Genomic DNA, 18413 nt, shown 5'->3' with positions numbered 1-18413 from the left:
TGGCCTGGAGTTCACTATATAGACCAGGCTGACCTTGAACTCACAGAGCTCCGCCTGCCTCTGCCTCCTGAGTGATGGGATTAAAAGTGTGTGCCCCCATGAATTATTTCAAATTGAGTACAAAGAGGGAAATAGACTCTATTTTCCTTTTAAGCCTCAAGTGATCGAACTATGCCAGGTTGACACATTGCCACTGGGGCTGTATTTTATCTAGAAACACTGCCTGGAGGAGCAGACAGGACAGAGGGGATCTGTAAACATACACCACTTTTACAAAAGATGGCCAGCAGAGCCATGTGTTTACAGGCTGTGCCAATCAGAACCAAACTGTGAAGGAGGGAATGTGTGCAATGTTTCCTTTCCCTCCCCTCCTTTTCTTTCTCCCTGTCCCTTTCCCTTGCTTCCCCTCTTCCCCTTTCTCTAGAGCAGCCATCTTCCCCCACCTCAGGCCTCCAAACTCCAGGTCTGCCTAAAAACAGTGAAAGTCTGGGAAGTTACTGCAGCCTTTGGGGAATCCTTTGGAGTTAGGCTGGGAGGGCTTATGCACACAGGCCAGATTCTAGGCCTTGGGCCAGGCCTGGGGAAGTGGCAGGGAAAGGGCTAGAAGGGCAGCAGAGGCTGGATTGACACCCCAGTGGAGCCTCCAGCTGGAGACAGGCTGAGGGGGTGGAGCAGGGGCGGGGCGGGGGCGGTGCCCAGCCAGGCCCAGCTCCAGATGGGACGTCCCAGCAGCCAGTGGCTCCCGTCCAGCCTCCAGCCTCCCATCTGCGTCTCTGCAGGACGCTGCCACCCGGGCCGCCATGGCGCTGCGTGTGGCCGTTTTCGACCTTGATGGGGTGCTGGCTCTGCCTTCCATCCCCAGCGCCCTCCGCCGCGCCGAGGAGGCCCTGGAGCTGCCCAGGTAAGAGGACGCGCGGCCTCCAGCCCTGGGTCTGTGCCACGGGGATGCCGGGCTTGCGCTCCCAGGCAATTTCAGGTTAAATTTTAGTAATCTGGGCAAGAGTAAAACAATTACCTGGCACTAAAATTCCAGTTGAACGCGAGTAGATCCTTTCTCTTTCTAAAGGCCAAGCAATTAAACCTTGCTAAAGACTTCGCTATTTCAAAAGGGAAAGGAATTACTAAGCTATTTGCTATCCGTTTCATTCTCTCTAGTGAAACGGGCCTTTAAAGTACCCGCTGAGACTTGTAAAAAGAAAGTTCTGCTCAAAGGCCAGTGTTACAGGTGGATTAGCATAATAGCAGTTGGCAGTAGCAGTGCGCAGCCCAGGAAATGGGGGATTGTGAACCATCCACAATGACAGGGATGTTCAGTTGCAGAGCCACTGATACCAGAAAGTATCTGCTGAAATGCGGGAGGGACACTGACTTGTAAAATTATGCAGTGTGGTTTCAGACGTGTGTGTTGGGAGGATGACTCCATGCAGAAAAGTGGTAGAGATACATTCAGATATCCTGGCATTATTAATTGTGGGTGGGATTGTGAATGATTTTTCTCTACTTTTATTTTCCAGCTTTACAATTTACAAGCATGTATTTTATGATCAGAAAGGAGGGAAGTGTGTTTATTTTTTTTAATTATTTTAAAAATGCAAAAAGGGAGAAAGGTCATCCTTGTAAGACCCGAAGCAGAGATGGAAGACGGAATCCCACGTTACCGCTGAGAGGAAGAGGCAGAGAGGCAGCTTGGCGTCCTGAAATCTGCTCCATCCGGGGATTCTAGAATTATTATCCCCAGAGACCAAAAGGGTTTAACCTTGATACTATACAAATCATGCAACAGGCCAGCCCAAAGGAGGCTCAGCTTCTAAACTAGCCGCACCTTATCAGATGTGGAAACCCAGACTCGCCCAAGAGAGTCCCTTACTCTTGATCACGCAGTAGTTAGTCCAGGTGGCTGTGGAGGCAGTGTTTCCTGCTCCCAGTGTAGCGTCTTCCCTTTGCCTCTTCCCTGACAGTGTCTAAGTAAATATCAATAGCTGAGAACAAAAAATAAATAAGCTGGCTGCAAAGTTCACAACTGGAACAGTCACACCCTGGTTAAGTAGAGTTTAACAGGGAACTCTGGGAATGGAAAGACACTTCCTACCTGTGCTTGCCCAATACAGGTCATTTAGTGGAGGGGGAAACTGGGGAAGGAATAATGAGTTCGTTTTCAAACCCTTGTGTGTGTGTACACCCCTTTTTATGTAAAAGTGGGAGTGCATGTTTGTGTGTGGTGTGCAGATGCACAGGTATATGCAGGTATGCATGCATGTATGTGTGTGCACCCATTTTTATGTGAAGGTGTGTATGCTTATGTGGCAGGGGAGGGGGGAAGAAGTCAACCTTGGGTGTTGTTCCTCAGGAACCATCCATCTGGCTCTTTGAGACAGGGTCTCTCACTGAACCTGGAGATCATTGATGGTCTAGACTTGCTGGCCAGAGAGCCACATGCCTCCACCTCCTCCCCAGAGCTGCCACCACAGCTGATATTGTAGATGAGCATTGGGGATTGAACTCATGTCCTTGTTTGTTCAACATACACTTTACCAACTGAGTTCTCTCCCTACTCCCAAGAAGTCTATATTTATTTTTGTTTATTTATATGTGTATGTGCCAAGGCAAAGGTATGGAAGTCAGAGAACAACATGTGAGTCAATTCTCTCCTTCCACCACGTGGACCTCAGGGATTGAACTCAGGTCATCAGGCTTTGCAGCAAGTGCCTTTACCCACTGAGCTTTGCATTTCTCTTTGACTCATATATTTGGTTTTAAAAAAGACACAGAAGAGATTAATCTGTGAGGCGTGCTTGGGCCTGTGATTTCAGTGATGTGGAGATGAGCACAGGGTGGACTCCCACAGAGATCAGTGGCTGCTGGAGTCAGATCCAGCTTCATTTCTCTGTCCTGCTACCTTCTGTTGTGTTGGCCTTGCTTAATTTGTCCTTTTATTCATCTATTCTCTAAAGTAAGATATTACCTTCCTCTGAGAATTGAAAAAAATATTTTAGTTATTTTTATTTTATGTGTGTGAGTGTATATAAGTGCACCCATGTCATACAATGCCCGCAAAGGCCAGAAGAGAGAGTTGGATCCTCTGGAACTGGAGTTATGGATGGTTGTTAGCTGCCATGTGGGTGCTGGGGTTCAAACCCAGGTCTTCTGCAAGAGCAGCCAGTGCTCTTAATTGCTGAGCCATCTCTCCAGCCCTCCTTCTGGGAATTTTTTGTGAGGATTAAGTAAGCTGACATGTAAAGTGGATCAGCAGCTGAGTTCTTGATACCTGCTTTTATTTACAAAAGTCTTACATGTCTACGAAGTGATACACCAGACATACTCTACTTGATTTTACCCTCACACAGTTCCTTTGAGACCAGGGTTCAAGTTGTTCCCAGGCACTATAAAACACACCATGGCAAAGCTAGTTAAACTTGGGAGGTCAGAGTGCAGGGCCTTAGTCTTGCCTGTCCATCAGGTATGTGAACCAGTCATGAAGATTTCAAAGAGTAAGCAAGAAACATTTACCTTGCACTGGGCATTTGTGACATACTTACCAACAGACATAACTCAGATCTACACAAATGACCAAAGTTCAAGATCACAGCAGTGCCTTGAGAAACACAAAGTTCTTAGGAATTTTCTTATGGCTCTTGATTCCCCACGTTCATCTGTCATGGCCATTTCACTGATCACTGAAATGCAGCATTCAGGGGCTAGTGAAATGGCTAAGAGGCAGAGGCACTTGCCTGCAATCACAACCCTTGGGTTTGGTTCTTGGTACCCACCTGGTGGAGGGAGAGAACTGATGCCCCTAAGTTGTCCTCTGGCCAAGACAGGTACACCGTGTCATGCATGTACACATACACACACACACACACACACACACACACACACACACACAAATAATAAATTAATGTAATAAAAATTAGAGATTGTGTTTTCTGATGCTAAGGTATTGAATGTTCTTGTAATCTCAAATTGCTTCTACTTTTAAGAATCAACCCCTTCCTGCCCCTGCTGTGTAGATACTGACCCCCTTTCCTTTACATTATGTTGCTCCACTGTTTGCTCCTCTTTAATCAGCCCCCATTCTCCAGGCAGAAAAAAAATGTTTTCTCTTGGTTTTCCCATCTCACTCATACACGAAGATATTTGCTTACCTATCACTCATGAATCTCCTAAGGATAGGATCATATTTTTTCCATCTTCTATATCACAGGATATAGCACAAAGCCTTGCACAATTTTGTTCAATTAAAGCTCATGGAGTCTAGCTCTACACTGTTTCTTAAAACTGCTGAAGGGCCTGAGGAATCTTGCTGAGGGTATGATAGGGCAGTGTTCTGATGCTGGGCTGTGGTGAATTGATATAGCTCGAAGTTTCCTACCAGTTATTGAATAATACACTGAAAGTGTGTGAATGAGCTGGCTTGCAATTACACCTTAATAAGACTGTTCAGAAAATACTGTTGGCAAAGGAGTCTTTGCCCACCCTTGAAGCTAAGTAAGGCCACAGATATCAGGTATATGTCTTTTTATAGCTTGCCCAGGATTGCTCCTTTTACTTGCCAGATGGTTAGTCTGATCAAAAGACACTTGAATATCAATAGAAACAAGATACCCGGGTTGGAGATACTTGTTCTAGGACTCAGGATGGTAAATAAGTGCAAGTTCTTTGGCAGGTACAGTTGATAAGAGCCAAGGTATGTCATTTACCAGGGCTGTTATCACAAACAGCACAGACTGGCTGGCTGAGCAAGAGAGCATTCCAGGAGGTCAGAAGTCCAAGGCCAGGGAAGGAGTCATAAGGCTGGTTCCCTCCAATGACTTCCTCCTTGGCTGAGAATGGCACCTTCTCTCTGTGGTCAACCTTACTCTGCAGGTACAGTTGATAAGAGCCAAGGTATGTCATTTACCAGGGCTGTTATCACAAACAGCACAGACTGGCTGGCTGAGCAAGAGAGCATTCCAGGAGGTCAGAAGTCCAAGGCCAGGGAAGGAGTCATAAGGCTGGTTCCCTCCAATGACTTCCTCCTTGGCTGAGAATGGCACCTTCTCTCTGTGGTCAACCTTACTCTGCTGTGTGTGTGTGTGTGTGTGTGTGTGTCTGTCTGTGTGTGTGTCTGTCTGTGTGTGTCTGTCTGTGTGTGTCTGTCTGTGTGTGTCTGTCTGTCTGTCTGTGTGTGTGTGTGTGTCTGTGTGTGTCTGTCTGTGTGTGTGTCTGTCTGTGTGTGTGTGTGTGTGTGTGTCTGTGTGTGTCTGTGTGTGTCTGTCTGTGTGTGTCTGTGTGTGTGTCTGTCTGTCTGTATGTCTGTGTGTGTGTGTGTGTCTGTGTGTGTCTGTGTCTGTCTGTCTGTGTGTGTGTGTCTGTTGGCTATTATTCATTTTACTGTAGAACAATGGTCCACTATATGTCCTGTCTGTGTGTGTCTGTGTGTGTGTCTGTCTGTCTGTCTGTGTGTGTGTGTCTGTGTGTGTGTGTGTCTGTCTGTCTGTGTGTGTCTGTCTGTGTGTGTCTGTCTGTGTGTGTCTGTCTGTCTGTCTGTGTGTGTCTGTGTGTGTCTGTGTGTGTGTGTCTGTGTGTGTCCATTCAAACAGCCTGTTTTTATAAGAATACCAGTCATGCTCAGTAGTACCAACCCCAATGATTTCATTTACCTTCATTACCACTCTAGACACCCTGTCTCTGCATATAATTGTGAAGTACTGGGTGTTAGAACCTCAGTGTAGGAATATATATATATATATATATCATTCCTTAATACAGGAAAGTTAAAAAAAGTAGAGATTAAGATCAACTAGAAACTATATGTTACATAATGGATTTGAGAAAAAAACATTTTGTTCCTTTTGAAGAACATGAACTAAAGATGGCTTTATGTGGACAAAGATCCCAGCTCAACCTTGGCTCGCAGCTTTCTGCCCCGGCAGCATACCTTTCTGACAACAGTTTGTCTGTGAATGTTAATAGCAACTGTCTGTCCCTGCCATGCGGGACATGGAAAACCCATCAGAGTGCAGGTGATGAGGTTGTTTCTCATGTCTTCCAGAGACTTCCTGAAAGAAGCTTTCCAGAAAGAATCCCTAGATGGACCCAGTGGTCAACTCATGAAAGGCAAGATCATGTTTTCCCAGGTGAGAGGACACTATGTGGCCCCCTTGGGGAGTGGTTCTCTGCTTCATTCTATTCCTACTCTGACATCAAGTCTCTGAGGGCAAGAGCAGGTCTTCCTCACATATGTACCTCTCCCCGTACCCCATAGCTCATAAAGCCAGCAAGAAGGCTTTAGGCTCCTGAAGGTGTGTTTAGAACTAGTTTGTGGTCTCTTTGAGCCAGAGGGACATTTCCAAGTCCTGGAAGAATTGTGACAGGGAAGACAATAGCCAGAGTAACTATTCTAGGACAGGACCACTGGACTGCTAACTCAATAACTATACAGTGGGTAGGCTTTGGAGCCAGAGGCTGGGCTTGAATCATAGGTTCCAAGTCTCTCTTTGCTATTTGTGAAATAATCAATGATACCACCAGTATCTGAGAAGCAGGAAAATGCTTACTGTGGTGCATGGCACTCAGTGCTCAATAAAATGAGCCGTTCTTGTGACTACAACCTCAGTTCTTTTCTAGCAAGATGGTTGGTATATAACAGCATTAGTGGGTCTACTGAGAATCTGTTTATAAGACCACTGATTAAAAAATAATCTACTCTGAAAAATTGTATCATAGCTACTCATAACTAGGTCAGAAAATTTAGGACCCGCCCTGAAGAAAAAGCTCACCTTTTATGTGGTATTAATGGAAACACTGCAGTCACTTTGTTTTTTAAATATTTATCTTTATTTTTTTATTCATGTGTATGTGTATATGTCTGTGTGAGTGCCTGCCATACATGTGCAGGTGCCTATGGAGACCAGAAGAGAGCATCAGATTCTCTGGAGCTGGAGTTACAGGCTGTTGTGAGCTGACTGATGTGGGTGCTGGGAACTAAACTCAGGCCCTCTGGAAAAACAGTTATGTGCTCTTAAATGTTGAGCCATCTCTCCAGCCCCTGCAATTACTTTATAACACAGACACAGACACAGACACACACACACACACACACACACACACACATACACACACACACACACACACACACACACACACACACACACCATGGCAGTCAGCAAAGGAAAATTGTGATGATACACATTGTTTCTGAAGTTTTAATCAATAAAAAATGTTTCAGCAGTACCGCTGTATGGTTGGGCAAGAGGGGAATAGCATACATTTTCAATGAACTATGGATGGTTTTAGAACAAGTTTCTAGTAATTGGAATGATTACCCTGCATCCAATTCAACCTTCAGTGGTTTCTGCTAGCCTAGAAACTCACTCAGCTAGAAGTTTGAGAAATTCAATTATTCTAGGATATAGGTTTCTAAAACCTGAATTGTCTTAATCATATTGGAAGTGAGCTTCATCTTTTAACTTCATTTATGTGTGGTGTGCAAACAGAAAAGTCCCCACAGTGCAGAGCTGGATGAACTTTCCAAACTGAACACTCATGATTCAGGAGGTGTGGTGGACACGGTGGGGCCCTCTCTGAACTCTCCTCAAACAACTGCTGCGTCTTTTCTGACCCCATCCACCACCCCTCCCTGTGGCAGACTTTACACAAGTGGGGCTTTGCTTTCTGGAATCTTCTTCTCAACATGCACTTGGCACTCACAGATGCTTTGCGTGCAATGGCCGATGGTTTCATTCTGGTTGTTTCATTATAGGGGATTACACTGTATGGATGTATCTCTCTGTGTACCCACTCTGGCACTGATGGATTTCTGGGTGGTTTTCAGTTTAAGACTCTTAAAAATAGTGTTGCAAAGATGCCCCATGCATACCACGATCCATTCTGCTGTTGGCTTGCTAGGGCTCAGTCTTAGCCTGGGCTGCTATTATAAATACACTGTAGACTGGGCAACGGGCAGTGGCCATTTGTTTTTCACCATTCTGGAGGCTGGGAAATCCGAGACAGTATCTAAGGAGGGCATTCTTCCTGGATTCCAGTTGGCCATCTTGCTGTACCCTCACAAGAGAAAAAGCAAGCTCCCTATTTCTCTTTATACAGGTGTTCCTAGGGGCTCACCCTCATGCCCCAATCATCTCCCCAAAGCTTCACCTCTTGATAATGTACATTAAGGATTAGGGCTTCAACATAGACATTTTTAGACATAAGCATTTAGTCCATTGCAGACTGAGTGGCTCAAACTGAGGCTGGAAATTCTAGATCAAGATATCGGCAGGACTGGTTTCTTTTGAGGCTTCCACTTGTAGACAGCTGCTTTCTAGAACATGGTATCTGTATGTTGTTTTCCCCCTGTGTTACTAGAATGAAATGCCTGAGGTAATTGACGTAAAAAGAAAGGTGCATTTCTCTCATAGATAAGGAGATTTCCAGTCTCAGATCAGTCAGCCCTACAGCCCTGGGTGTCTGGCATGGGCACCACATCGTGGTGGGAATGTATGTCAGGCAAACCACTCACATCATGGACCAGGACGTAAAAAAGAGAGGCTAGGAGGCTGCCAACCCACCATCTCCTTCAAAGACACAAACTCAGTGGCCTTAGGACTGCTCACCAGGCCTGACTCCTGATGAGTCCATTCTCCCAATAATGTAGCCCTTTTGGACAACTCTTCAAACCATAGCAGTGTGGCCATGTCCTGGTCTTTTCCTCTGAGGATGCCAGTTATATTGAATTAGTGTTCATTCAAATGACCTCATTTTGCCTGAATTGCATCTTTTTTTATTTATTATTTTCATTTTATGTGTATGAGTGTTATATCTACATGTAGGTAAGTACATCCATGTCGTACAACGCCCACAGAGGACAGAAGAGGCTGTCGGATCCCCTGGAACTGGAGTTATGGACAGTTGTTAGCTGCTGTGTGGGTGCTGGGATTCGAACCCGGGTCTTCTACAAGAACAGTCAGTGTTCTTAACTGCTCAGCCATCTCTCCAGCCCCCTGAATTGCATATTTAAAGTCTGTGTCTCCAAATGCAGGACAGGGGTTGGGTCTTCAAAACATGTCAGCTTTAACAGGACCTTATTCAGCCCATACCAGTGGATAACTGTGTAGTTTCCTGTGTTGGGGCTGAGTGTTACCTTAATGTTTTTAACTCTTATGCCAATTCCTATCTTGAGACCCTGACCCACCAGTGACAGCTTTATGACTTCAGGAAGTAACTAAATCAAGAATAAGATCCGGGCATTTTTGCCCACATCTCTTGGGTAGCACACATTGACGTTCCTTGGGGGCATGTTCCAGGCAGTGATACATACACACTTAGTACTACCGAACCTTGTCCATGGTTGCATGAACTGCCTCCCTCCTTGATTTGCTTTTACAGTGGGTGCCACTCATGGAAGAAAAGTACAGAAAGCTCTCAGAGGCCTCAGGGACTCGCCTTCCAGAGAACTTCTCTGTAAGTCAAATCTTCAGCGATGCCATATCCGCAAGAAGCATCAACCGCCCCATGCTTCAGGCAGCTACTGCTCTCAAAAAGAAGGGTAAGGGTCCCCTCCTGGCCATCCCCTGGCCTGACCACACCAGAGCCCTTGGAAGAGTGAGCAGGGCCCCCGGTAGGGCCCTACTCTCAGGAGCCCCTGTGGGGCATATGGAGCATCACAGGGCAGAGTTCTATAGCTGATCTGCTTTCTGGAAATCCTCTGTTCAGGATTCACAACGTGCATTGTCACAAACAACTGGCTGGATGACAGTCAAAAGAGAGGTAGCCTGGCCCAGCTGATGTGTGGGCTGAGCCCCCACTTTGACTTCCTGATAGAGTCCTGTCAGGTTGGGATGATCAAGCCTGAGCCTCAGATCTACAAGTTGTTACTGGAGACTGTGAAAGCCAATCCCAATGAAGTAAGTTGACACTTCCTTTCAGGGGGTGGGGAAAAGGGTGCCCCAAAGATATTGCAACCAAAGAACAACTGAGTTTACAGACTGGGATATATTTGGGGCCTGGAGGGTTCTAGGTCTGTTCCTCCTGTGTCAGGAGGGAAGGTTTTTACTCATAGCTGAGTCTATAGAGTTCCACCCAAGGTGGGCATCTGACCCTTTCGTGTGGCTCTAGGGCTCACTAAATGCTGTTAGAGCAGTACCCCAATTTACTTGTGAGAAGACAGAGACTCTGAGAGGCTTCACCAAGAACCCAAAGCCATTGAAGACCATCTCACCAGAAGGCGATCAGGAACGGGTCTCCTGCTTCAGCCTTCTTGTCCAAGCATCTTTGGGTCCCTCAAATTCCATCTGTGTTTAGTGTCCTGAGATTTCTTACGCTGAAACACTATTTTCATTGTGGGCTCCTAATCTAATCTTCAAAGGGTGACTGGACCCCACTCCGTCATATGCTGTCCCTTTCTCTTGCTGGAGCGGCCGTAACTAGGTAATCACAACATAGCTAGACCCTCATCCCTGAGGACCACACGCTTCATCTCCTCATCAGAGCAGCCTCTGGTCATATGACCACCTGTTTCCCTCTGCTGTTCTTTCTCACATGAGGCTTCCTCTTGCTGATGTCCATGCTTGTTTGGGTCCAGGTTGTTTTCCTAGATGACTTCGGGAGTAATTTGAAGCCAGCCCGTGACATGGGAATGGTTACCATCCTGGTCCGGGACACTGACACCACCCTGAGAGAGCTGGAGAAAGTCACAGGGACACAGGTAACTTTAAGTCTGAGCAGAGTCTGGCTTCCTGCCACCCGCTGTAGTGTATATGATGACAGAGATCTGGAAGTCACAGTGCTCGCGGCTACATGGGTTTTCTGGGGCATCTCAGTGGGCACTCCATCACCATGGTACAGGGAGTCCACCATCCTTGATCAACACCGTGCTTCTTTCTCTTTAGTCAGTGAGAAAGAAACAGACAATCTGAGAGTAAGAGTTTAAACTAGCCTTTGTGTGAGTCAGGAAACTAGGACAAGAGAGAGGCAGTCAAGGGCTGGGAGATGGCTCTGTTGGTAAAGTGCCTGCTGTCGCAATCACAAGGACCCGAATGTGATCTCCAACACCTATGTAAAAGACGGGTGTGGTGGCGCAGGCCTGTAGTCCCAGCACTTGGGAGGCAGAGGCAGGCGAATCTCTGTGAGTTCAAGGCCAGCCTGGTTTACATAGTGAGTTCCAGGCCAGCTGGGGCTACAGGGAGACACTGTTTCAAACAGACCAGGAAAAAAAAAAAAGATGGGCATGGGGCATGCATCTGTAATCCCAGTGCTGGGGAGAGGTGGACAGGCAGATCCCTGGAGCTCATTGGCTAGCTAATCTAGCCAATCATTGAGCTCTGGGTTTGGTTAGAAACCCCATCTCAAAAAATAAGGTGGAGAGTAACTGAGGGAGACAGTGGCGTTGACTTCTGACCTCCACACGCATGGGCACATGGGGGCCTCAAAGCCTTGATCTTGCTCTTTGAGATAAATATGGAGAAGGACTTTTTGTTCTACTTGCTGTGTGTCCCAGGCTAGACTCTTGGACAAGGGATTCTCCTGCCTCAGCCTCTGGAGTATTTCAGGGTGAAGCTGTCATGTTGAGTTAAATGTGGAGAATTCTTCCTCTGAAGAGCTGCCCAGCCATGGCACTCAGCTGACAAGCTCCTCCTGTCCATGCTGTCTTGGCAGGGTGAGGGAATCTGAATAACCCTCACATAGGCCTGAAGAGCCTTTATACTGTCTCTGAGCTGCCTGGAAACTTGCTGGCACCTCAGATCTAAGGTATCTGTATTCTTCAGATTGGCTTGAGAAAAGTGGTCACACTGAGCCCTGGGGTGGACTCCCACCACGCTTTGCAGTGATGCAGCCCTGGCTCCAACACCATGAGCAGAGAGGATGCAGGAGAGAGCTGGTGCCCCATTGAGCTTTCCAGAGGCACAGGGCCTCCAGCTGATTACTCACAGGGAACTGCGTTATTTGGCAAGGGCTACCTTAAGAAGGTAACAGATTGGGGAGCTTTAGTGGCGGAAGTTTCTCATTCCACCATTCTCCAGGAGGTTATCTAAGGTCAAGATGGCAACAGGTCTCAGGGCGTTGGTTTTTTCTAAGGCCTCTCTCTTTGGCTTAGAGGTGGCCGCTTTCTCTCTGTTGTTTCACGTGGTCTCGCCCTGTGTGTGTCTATGTCATAAACTTGGCTTCTTGTAAAGACACTAGGCAGTTTGGGTTAGGGCCCATCCATATGACATCATTTCACCTTAATTATCTTTTAAAAGACCCTGCCTCCAAATGCACTCACATCCTGAGCTGCCAGGAGTTAGGATCTGGGCAGGACTCCCCTTCCGAGTTGGGAAACTTCTTCTATCATTAAAATCTTTTATTATTTTTATGTATATGAGTGTATTGCCTGCATGTATGTAAGACACCTGTGTTGTGCAGTCACCTCGGAGGTCAGAAGAGGGTATAGGAGCCCCTGGAACTGGAGTTACGTGTGGTTGCTAAACACCATGTGGGTGCTGGAAACTGAACCCAGGTCCTACAAGAGCAGTCAGTGCTCTTAACCACTGAGCCATCTCTCTAAATCAGTCCTTCTGTCTTTAAAAGGAAAGTGGGTTCTGTAATTTGTTGCCCCCATTTTAGAGGTTAGAAAACTGAGACACTGAGGCACCTTTCTTAGATGGCACCTCCTGGACTATAGCAGTAAATGATGCACAGCACGCACTGTTGGGGTTCTGGCATCAGGAAATTTATCCCCAAGTATGCTTATCCTCTGTCAATTATGCTTTGGGAAACAGTACCAATAAGGTAAAGAAGGACCCCAAGGGCTCATTGTTCAGGTATTCAGGAACTTTTTCTTCCTTAACTCGATGCCATCCAAAGACAAGTCAATGGAAGCCTCTGAGACTCCAGAGGACAAGGACAGGACCTGCGGGCAGGCTGTTATGTGCTCGGGTCTCTGAAATTCACATACCAAAGCCTTAAACCATGTGTGACTGGATTTAGAGATGGGCTTGAAAGAGGTAATTAAGGAGACCAGCAGGGCGGACCTCAATCTAACATAACTGGTCTCCATGTAAGAAGAGGAGGCCTGAACACCGACACACAGAGCAGAGGGGTGGCTGTGTGAGGACAGTGGGGAGACAGCCAACTATAAGCCATGGAGGAAGGCCTCAGGAGAAACCAGCCCTGCTGATACCTGCATCTCAGACTTCAGGCCTCTGCAACTATTATTGAAAGTTCATAGTCTAGTACATTGTGGTGGGAACTTGAGTAGATGAAGAGAGAGACTCAGAGTGAGGTTGGAGCTCGATGACTGGATGGAGACACCTTTCCACAGAGGTGCTCACTATGGAGAAGCAGCCATGTGAGTGTTGCACTCCTGCTGTGTCCAGCGTGAGCCTGGTGGCCATCTCAGGATCGCAGTGAAGAACAGTGGATGAGATGGTCTGAAATTACAGAGCTCAACAGCAAGACTTGTTTCTTTCCGGCTTATATGATATTCAGTCAGTGGGGGCCTGGGGTGTTGTGGAACACTGTCATTCAGGGTCCTGTGAGGACAGAGGACCTGCTCTCATCCTTTGGGGGATTCCAGGATCCCACAGGACACACAGGTGAAAGATGGGAGACTGTAGAGAATCATGGGATGGTTTAGGAGGCCATGAACTCCAGACTGTATTCCATTGGCCAAAACTCAGCCACAGGACTCCAGAGGACCTAGCAGGAAGGTGGAGCCATTGAGGCCAATTGTGTCTGAAGTGAGCGGACTTGGGTCATGGGGATGAGTAAGATTCACTCAGGAAGGTGGTAGAGGTGACGTGTGGGATCTCATAGAGATGCTGTTGAGAATGGCTTGTGGAATGACTGTGCCCATTTGATTTCAGCTTCTTCCTGTGGTCCCTCTGCCAGTCCCCTGCAATGTAAATGACGTGAGCCACGGGTACGTGACCATAAAGGTAAGTCAGCTGGGTACTTTCTGACCACACATGAAAGAACAAGGGTCATTGAGTTAAGGGCCACCTTCCCGACTTCATTTTACCTCAAGAAGTATAATCAGAAATGCTTTACCTATCTTCCTTCACCCCAAAGTTAGGAGCTGGGGGATGAATCTCTGGGGAGTCCCAGCCAAGCCAGGCCCTCAGGGCACTGGGACACTGGCTGCCATTCTTTCTTAACTGCAACCTAAACTGAGTTGGTCGCTCTCCTTTCTCATCTTCAGGTTCTTCAATCATTTATTAAAGGGAGTACTGGCGACTGGCAAATGGCTCAGTGGTTACAGGCGCTTGCTGCCAAGCCTGAGGACATAAGTTGATTCCTGGAATCCTCATAATGGAAGGAGCTAAACAACTCCCTTATAGTGTCTCTGTGTCTAACACAGACAGACAGACAGACAGACAGACACACACACACACACACACACACACACACACCCAGCACCCACATAACAAGCTAAATGCTGCACATGCATGCACACATGCACACACACACACACACACACACACACACACACAAATAAATAAACAAATGTTAAGAAAAAGAACACATTTTAAAAGTGATGTGAAAGGACACGTTTGCCAAGCTTCTCAGTTGATTATGAAGGATCAAGAGAACCTTTTAACTGGGACTTAGTATGATGCAATTTTTAAGGTAAAGGTTTGAGAATTTAGATTTAACATCTACAGGTGCTAAAGGGAATGCCTTGGGATATATTCTGACAGTTTGTAGTCTGTGAAATGCATGCTTAATTATTTTGTGAGCAGAATAGCTTGCTTCAAATCATAAATAGAACTCCCAGTGTGGGGTGGCGGTTTGGCGTCATCTGAAATGCATCTGCAAGGTGGATTGCTTCCCATGAATTTCTGTCACATGACTCTTATGTTCATAGGCAGTTGCATGAGAATGTTGGAGACATGTAGGTGGGAGAAAAACGAGATGTTTAGACAGTGTATCATTTTAGTTTCTTTACTTAGAGCTCGCTGTAACAGTCAGTGTAGGCTAAATGCTGTATCAAAGGCCCCAGCAGTATCAGTGGCTTTGTACCAAGTGTTTCTCAGCTGTAGCACTTAGCACTGCAGGCACCTTCCCCATAACAATTCAAGCACTTAGGCATCTTCTCTCAGTCCTCCACTTTTTCCAAAACTCAGTTCATGGAGGTACAGATAGGAAGAGGAGGGCCCTGGGTGGACCACACATTTCTCCTCCTTACAATCCATTGGCCATAACTCAGTCGTGTGACCACATCAGCTGTTCCCAGTAGGTGGGTATGTCGAAGAAATTGCCAGCACGTGCCAAGGAGAAAGGAAAACACAGATATTGGGCGCTCTAGTGGTCAGTCTTGACCTTATAGCCTCCCCCAAAGGACTTTAGTAACAATTCATGTTTAAAGAACAGGCGGCTGGGGAGGGGAGATGGCTGTCAGTGAACATAAGGGCCCGAGTTCCATCCTCAGAGCCCACATAAAGAAGCTGCACATGGTGGCAGGTGCTTGTGAGCCTACTGCTGGGGAGGCCTCTACCTAGTGGTGATGGATCCCTGGTGCTCACTGACCAGCAAGCACAGCCTACCTGACAAGCTCCAGGCCAGCGAAAGATTCTGCTTCAAAAAAACAAGGTGGTCAGTTCCTAAGGAGTGATATCCAAGGTTGACCTCTGGCCTTCACACACACACACACGAAGTAAACAGCTTTTAATCAATAGACTATTCTGCACATTACTGTAAATATTTTGTGTGACATCAGCCCCCAATTGGAAATGTTCCTAACACGTCAGAACAGCCTGAGACACTGCCAGCATCAAGCTGCTTTAGAGAGGAAGGCTAAATTGTTTTGTTGCTTCCAATCTCATGATCTTTTCATGTCAGAGTGAAAACTGCCTGTTCTGTTGTCCATATTGGCCACTGACAATTCCCAGACATCTTTGCCTAGCACTGGGGTCTTGAGTCGAGGTGGCTGAGCCCTGTGTGATCCTTCCACCCACTCTACTGGGCCCCTGGAATGCAGTCTGCGTAAAGAAGTCCTGTTCTCCCTGGATTGCGACCAAGATCACTGCTGTCCCCTTTCTCTCCCACAGCCTGGGATCCATCTGCATTTTGTGGAGATGGGCTCTGGCCCTGCAGTGTGCCTCTGCCATGGCTTTCCCGAGAGCTGGTTCTCTTGGAGGTATCAGGTAAGGGAAACTGAGGAAGGAGCTCCCCGGTCAGGGTGAAAGGAGGGGATATCTAGATGGTGCAGCCCAGCCTGGAATGTTATGGAAACATTTCCAAATTGTGACCTCATCGATGCAGGGGTGCAGGAGGGCTCCAACACTCAGGACTGAACTGAGCCCTAAACACGTGCACAGATTAGAAAAAGATTCTTGAAGTCATTCTTTACCTCCTTCTGGGAAGTCTTCGTAATGAACACAGAAATTCACAAGGGCTTGGTCAGAAAAGGTGCCATGTTTGATACAGCTTTGATGCAGTACACAAACCCCACTGCTGTTCACAGTGGTCCTGTGAGGTGGGCTCCTTCCAGCTCCATAGGAAGGAGATTGACAGGTGCCATGTGGGACTTTAGATTGAGCCATTTACAGGAAGGAGGGAAGGAAACCGGGATGCAAACAAGGAAGGTCGGCCCAGGACTGGTGGGACCACACCGCCATGCCCCTGAACCATTTTATTTTCCAGATCCCTGCTCTGGCCCAGGCGGGTTTCCGGGTTCTAGCTATGGACATGAAAGGCTATGGAGACTCGTCCTCCCCTCCTGGTGGGTTGGCTGTCCTGCAGATGTCCTTTCTGGTTACGTATCTCCCTGTCTGAGCTATCTAGCTCCACTGAGCTTGCCCTGCCCAATGCAAACAGACATGACAGGGCCCCTTATCCTTTCCTGACTGTCCTGTACCCTTGGGCTTTGGGCCTCAGATGCTCCTGCTTAGCACACTCTGAATGACCCAGGAAGGCCACAGGCCTGTGCCTGAGGCCGCTGACTGCTGGTGGTCAGGGATGTGGGATGTAGGATGTACCTTCCACTTCTAGACAGGCTCTCCCTCGTAAGCCAAGCTGAAAGCCAGAACTCGTTATATAATAACTCCTCAGCTCTCCCTCCCTTCCACCCCAGCCACCCCTATTCTAATCTCCCTCTGTATGTGGATGTGGCTGGTCTAGCTGCCTCCTCTCAGTGGGATCATACACTATCTCCCTTTTATGACTGGCTGATCTCATCTAATATCTGTGTGGTATTGTAGCAGCTCCATTATTTTGGGCTGCATGGTGTCAGTGTGTGCACCACATTCTGCCCACCCATCTACCCATCCATCCATCCACCCGCCCACAATGAATACTGGGTTGCCGCCATCTTTTGACTACCTTCAGTATCACTGCTGTGATGTGGGCATGTGTATGGTTGTGTGTCATGGGTTTCCACTCTCTAGGATACACACTCAGGCGTGAACTACTGGATGCTATGGAAGTTTATAGGATAGATCCAAACCCTGTGTCTGTGGATCCCATAAATGAGCATTAGACAGTCTCTGAACCACAAGGTCATGTGTAGATTCACAAGGAAGCATTTTCCCTTGTGGGTAGGGTACTTTGTTTTAGCAGTTTCAGAGGAATCCTCAGCCTAAAACTCTTCAGAACCCAGGTGTGGAGCTGGGTGTGAGCACAGCCCCTTTAAGGGCAGCGATGCTGTGGGCAGCGGGCTCATGAGCTGCCTACTGCTCACCACTCGCTGAGCTGCTGTCCCCGTGATCACATCCAGTTTGTCCGGCTGCTGAGCCTGAAGCCCACCGACCTGGCCAGGGGCTTTGGCCACTCAAGTGGTCTCCTGGCCCTCGGCATGTCATGCTGGAGGGTGTGCCATGGTCATTCCCTAAGTGTGGTGATGTCTGCTTGACAGTGGTTCCGGCCTCCTGGATGATGTGCAGACACTTTAGAGGAAAAGGAACCCTTCAGTTTGAACACCCAGGGAAGACAGCTTTCAGTTTCTAATTCAATTACAAAAATGGTTTTTATTTACATCACAATAGTCTTCTCTGAATTTTCTAAGCATGACTTGGTGACGTAATTTAACATTCTGTAGAACACTTTGAAAAGTGAACCAGACACTTGCACGCTGAAAAATGAATATGATTCACACGTAAACTATATGATTAAATGATTAACACGCAAACTGAGATGTCTTTTCTTACGCTAATCATATCTTTTTCTCCCCTTAGAAAACATAATTTGCATGTTAGCTGTTATTGAAAGAGCATATGTAAAACAGATTCCAAAGCAGGTCATGATTTGGAACGCACATTTCAGATCTCCTGGTGTCATCACTTGATGACAGACCACAGGTGAAATCCTTTTCTGTTAAAACGCTATCGCCCTCGTCTTGTTGTTTTTGAGCTTCTGTTGTTGAGACCGAAGCCTCTGCTCTGTGAGCCTTTCCGTGTGACTCCTGGGTTGTTTTCTTTCATCTTGCTTTAGACACATTTACAATCTTTTTTTTTTAA

The 18413-nt window shown here is 47.0% G+C and overlaps 1 protein-coding gene across 1 annotated transcript in view; it reads left to right on the top strand.

Annotated features, from left to right (window-relative positions):
• The first annotated feature begins 738 nt into the window (after positions 1-738).
• The window catches only part of Ephx2 (epoxide hydrolase 2), a 36903-nt gene continuing 19228 nt past the window's right edge, over positions 739-18413 (top strand). Inside the window, exons 1-8 of the mRNA XM_008828145.2 lie at positions 739-901; positions 6032-6116; positions 9367-9526; positions 9694-9884; positions 10562-10684; positions 13824-13895; positions 16008-16103; positions 16603-16681. Coding sequence (XP_008826367.1) covers positions 801-901; positions 6032-6116; positions 9367-9526; positions 9694-9884; positions 10562-10684; positions 13824-13895; positions 16008-16103; positions 16603-16681 — 907 coding nt within the window. The 5' untranslated portion in view covers positions 739-800. The remainder of the gene's footprint in view (positions 902-6031; positions 6117-9366; positions 9527-9693; positions 9885-10561; positions 10685-13823; positions 13896-16007; positions 16104-16602; positions 16682-18413) is intronic.

Source organism: Nannospalax galili, unplaced genomic scaffold (genome assembly GCF_000622305.1).
Source record: "Nannospalax galili isolate Female #2095 unplaced genomic scaffold, S.galili_v1.0 scaffold612, whole genome shotgun sequence".
Lineage (NCBI taxonomy): Eukaryota > Metazoa > Chordata > Mammalia > Rodentia > Spalacidae > Nannospalax > Nannospalax galili.
Note: the sequence above shows the minus strand (reverse complement) of the source record. Positions and strands in the feature narration are given on the sequence as shown.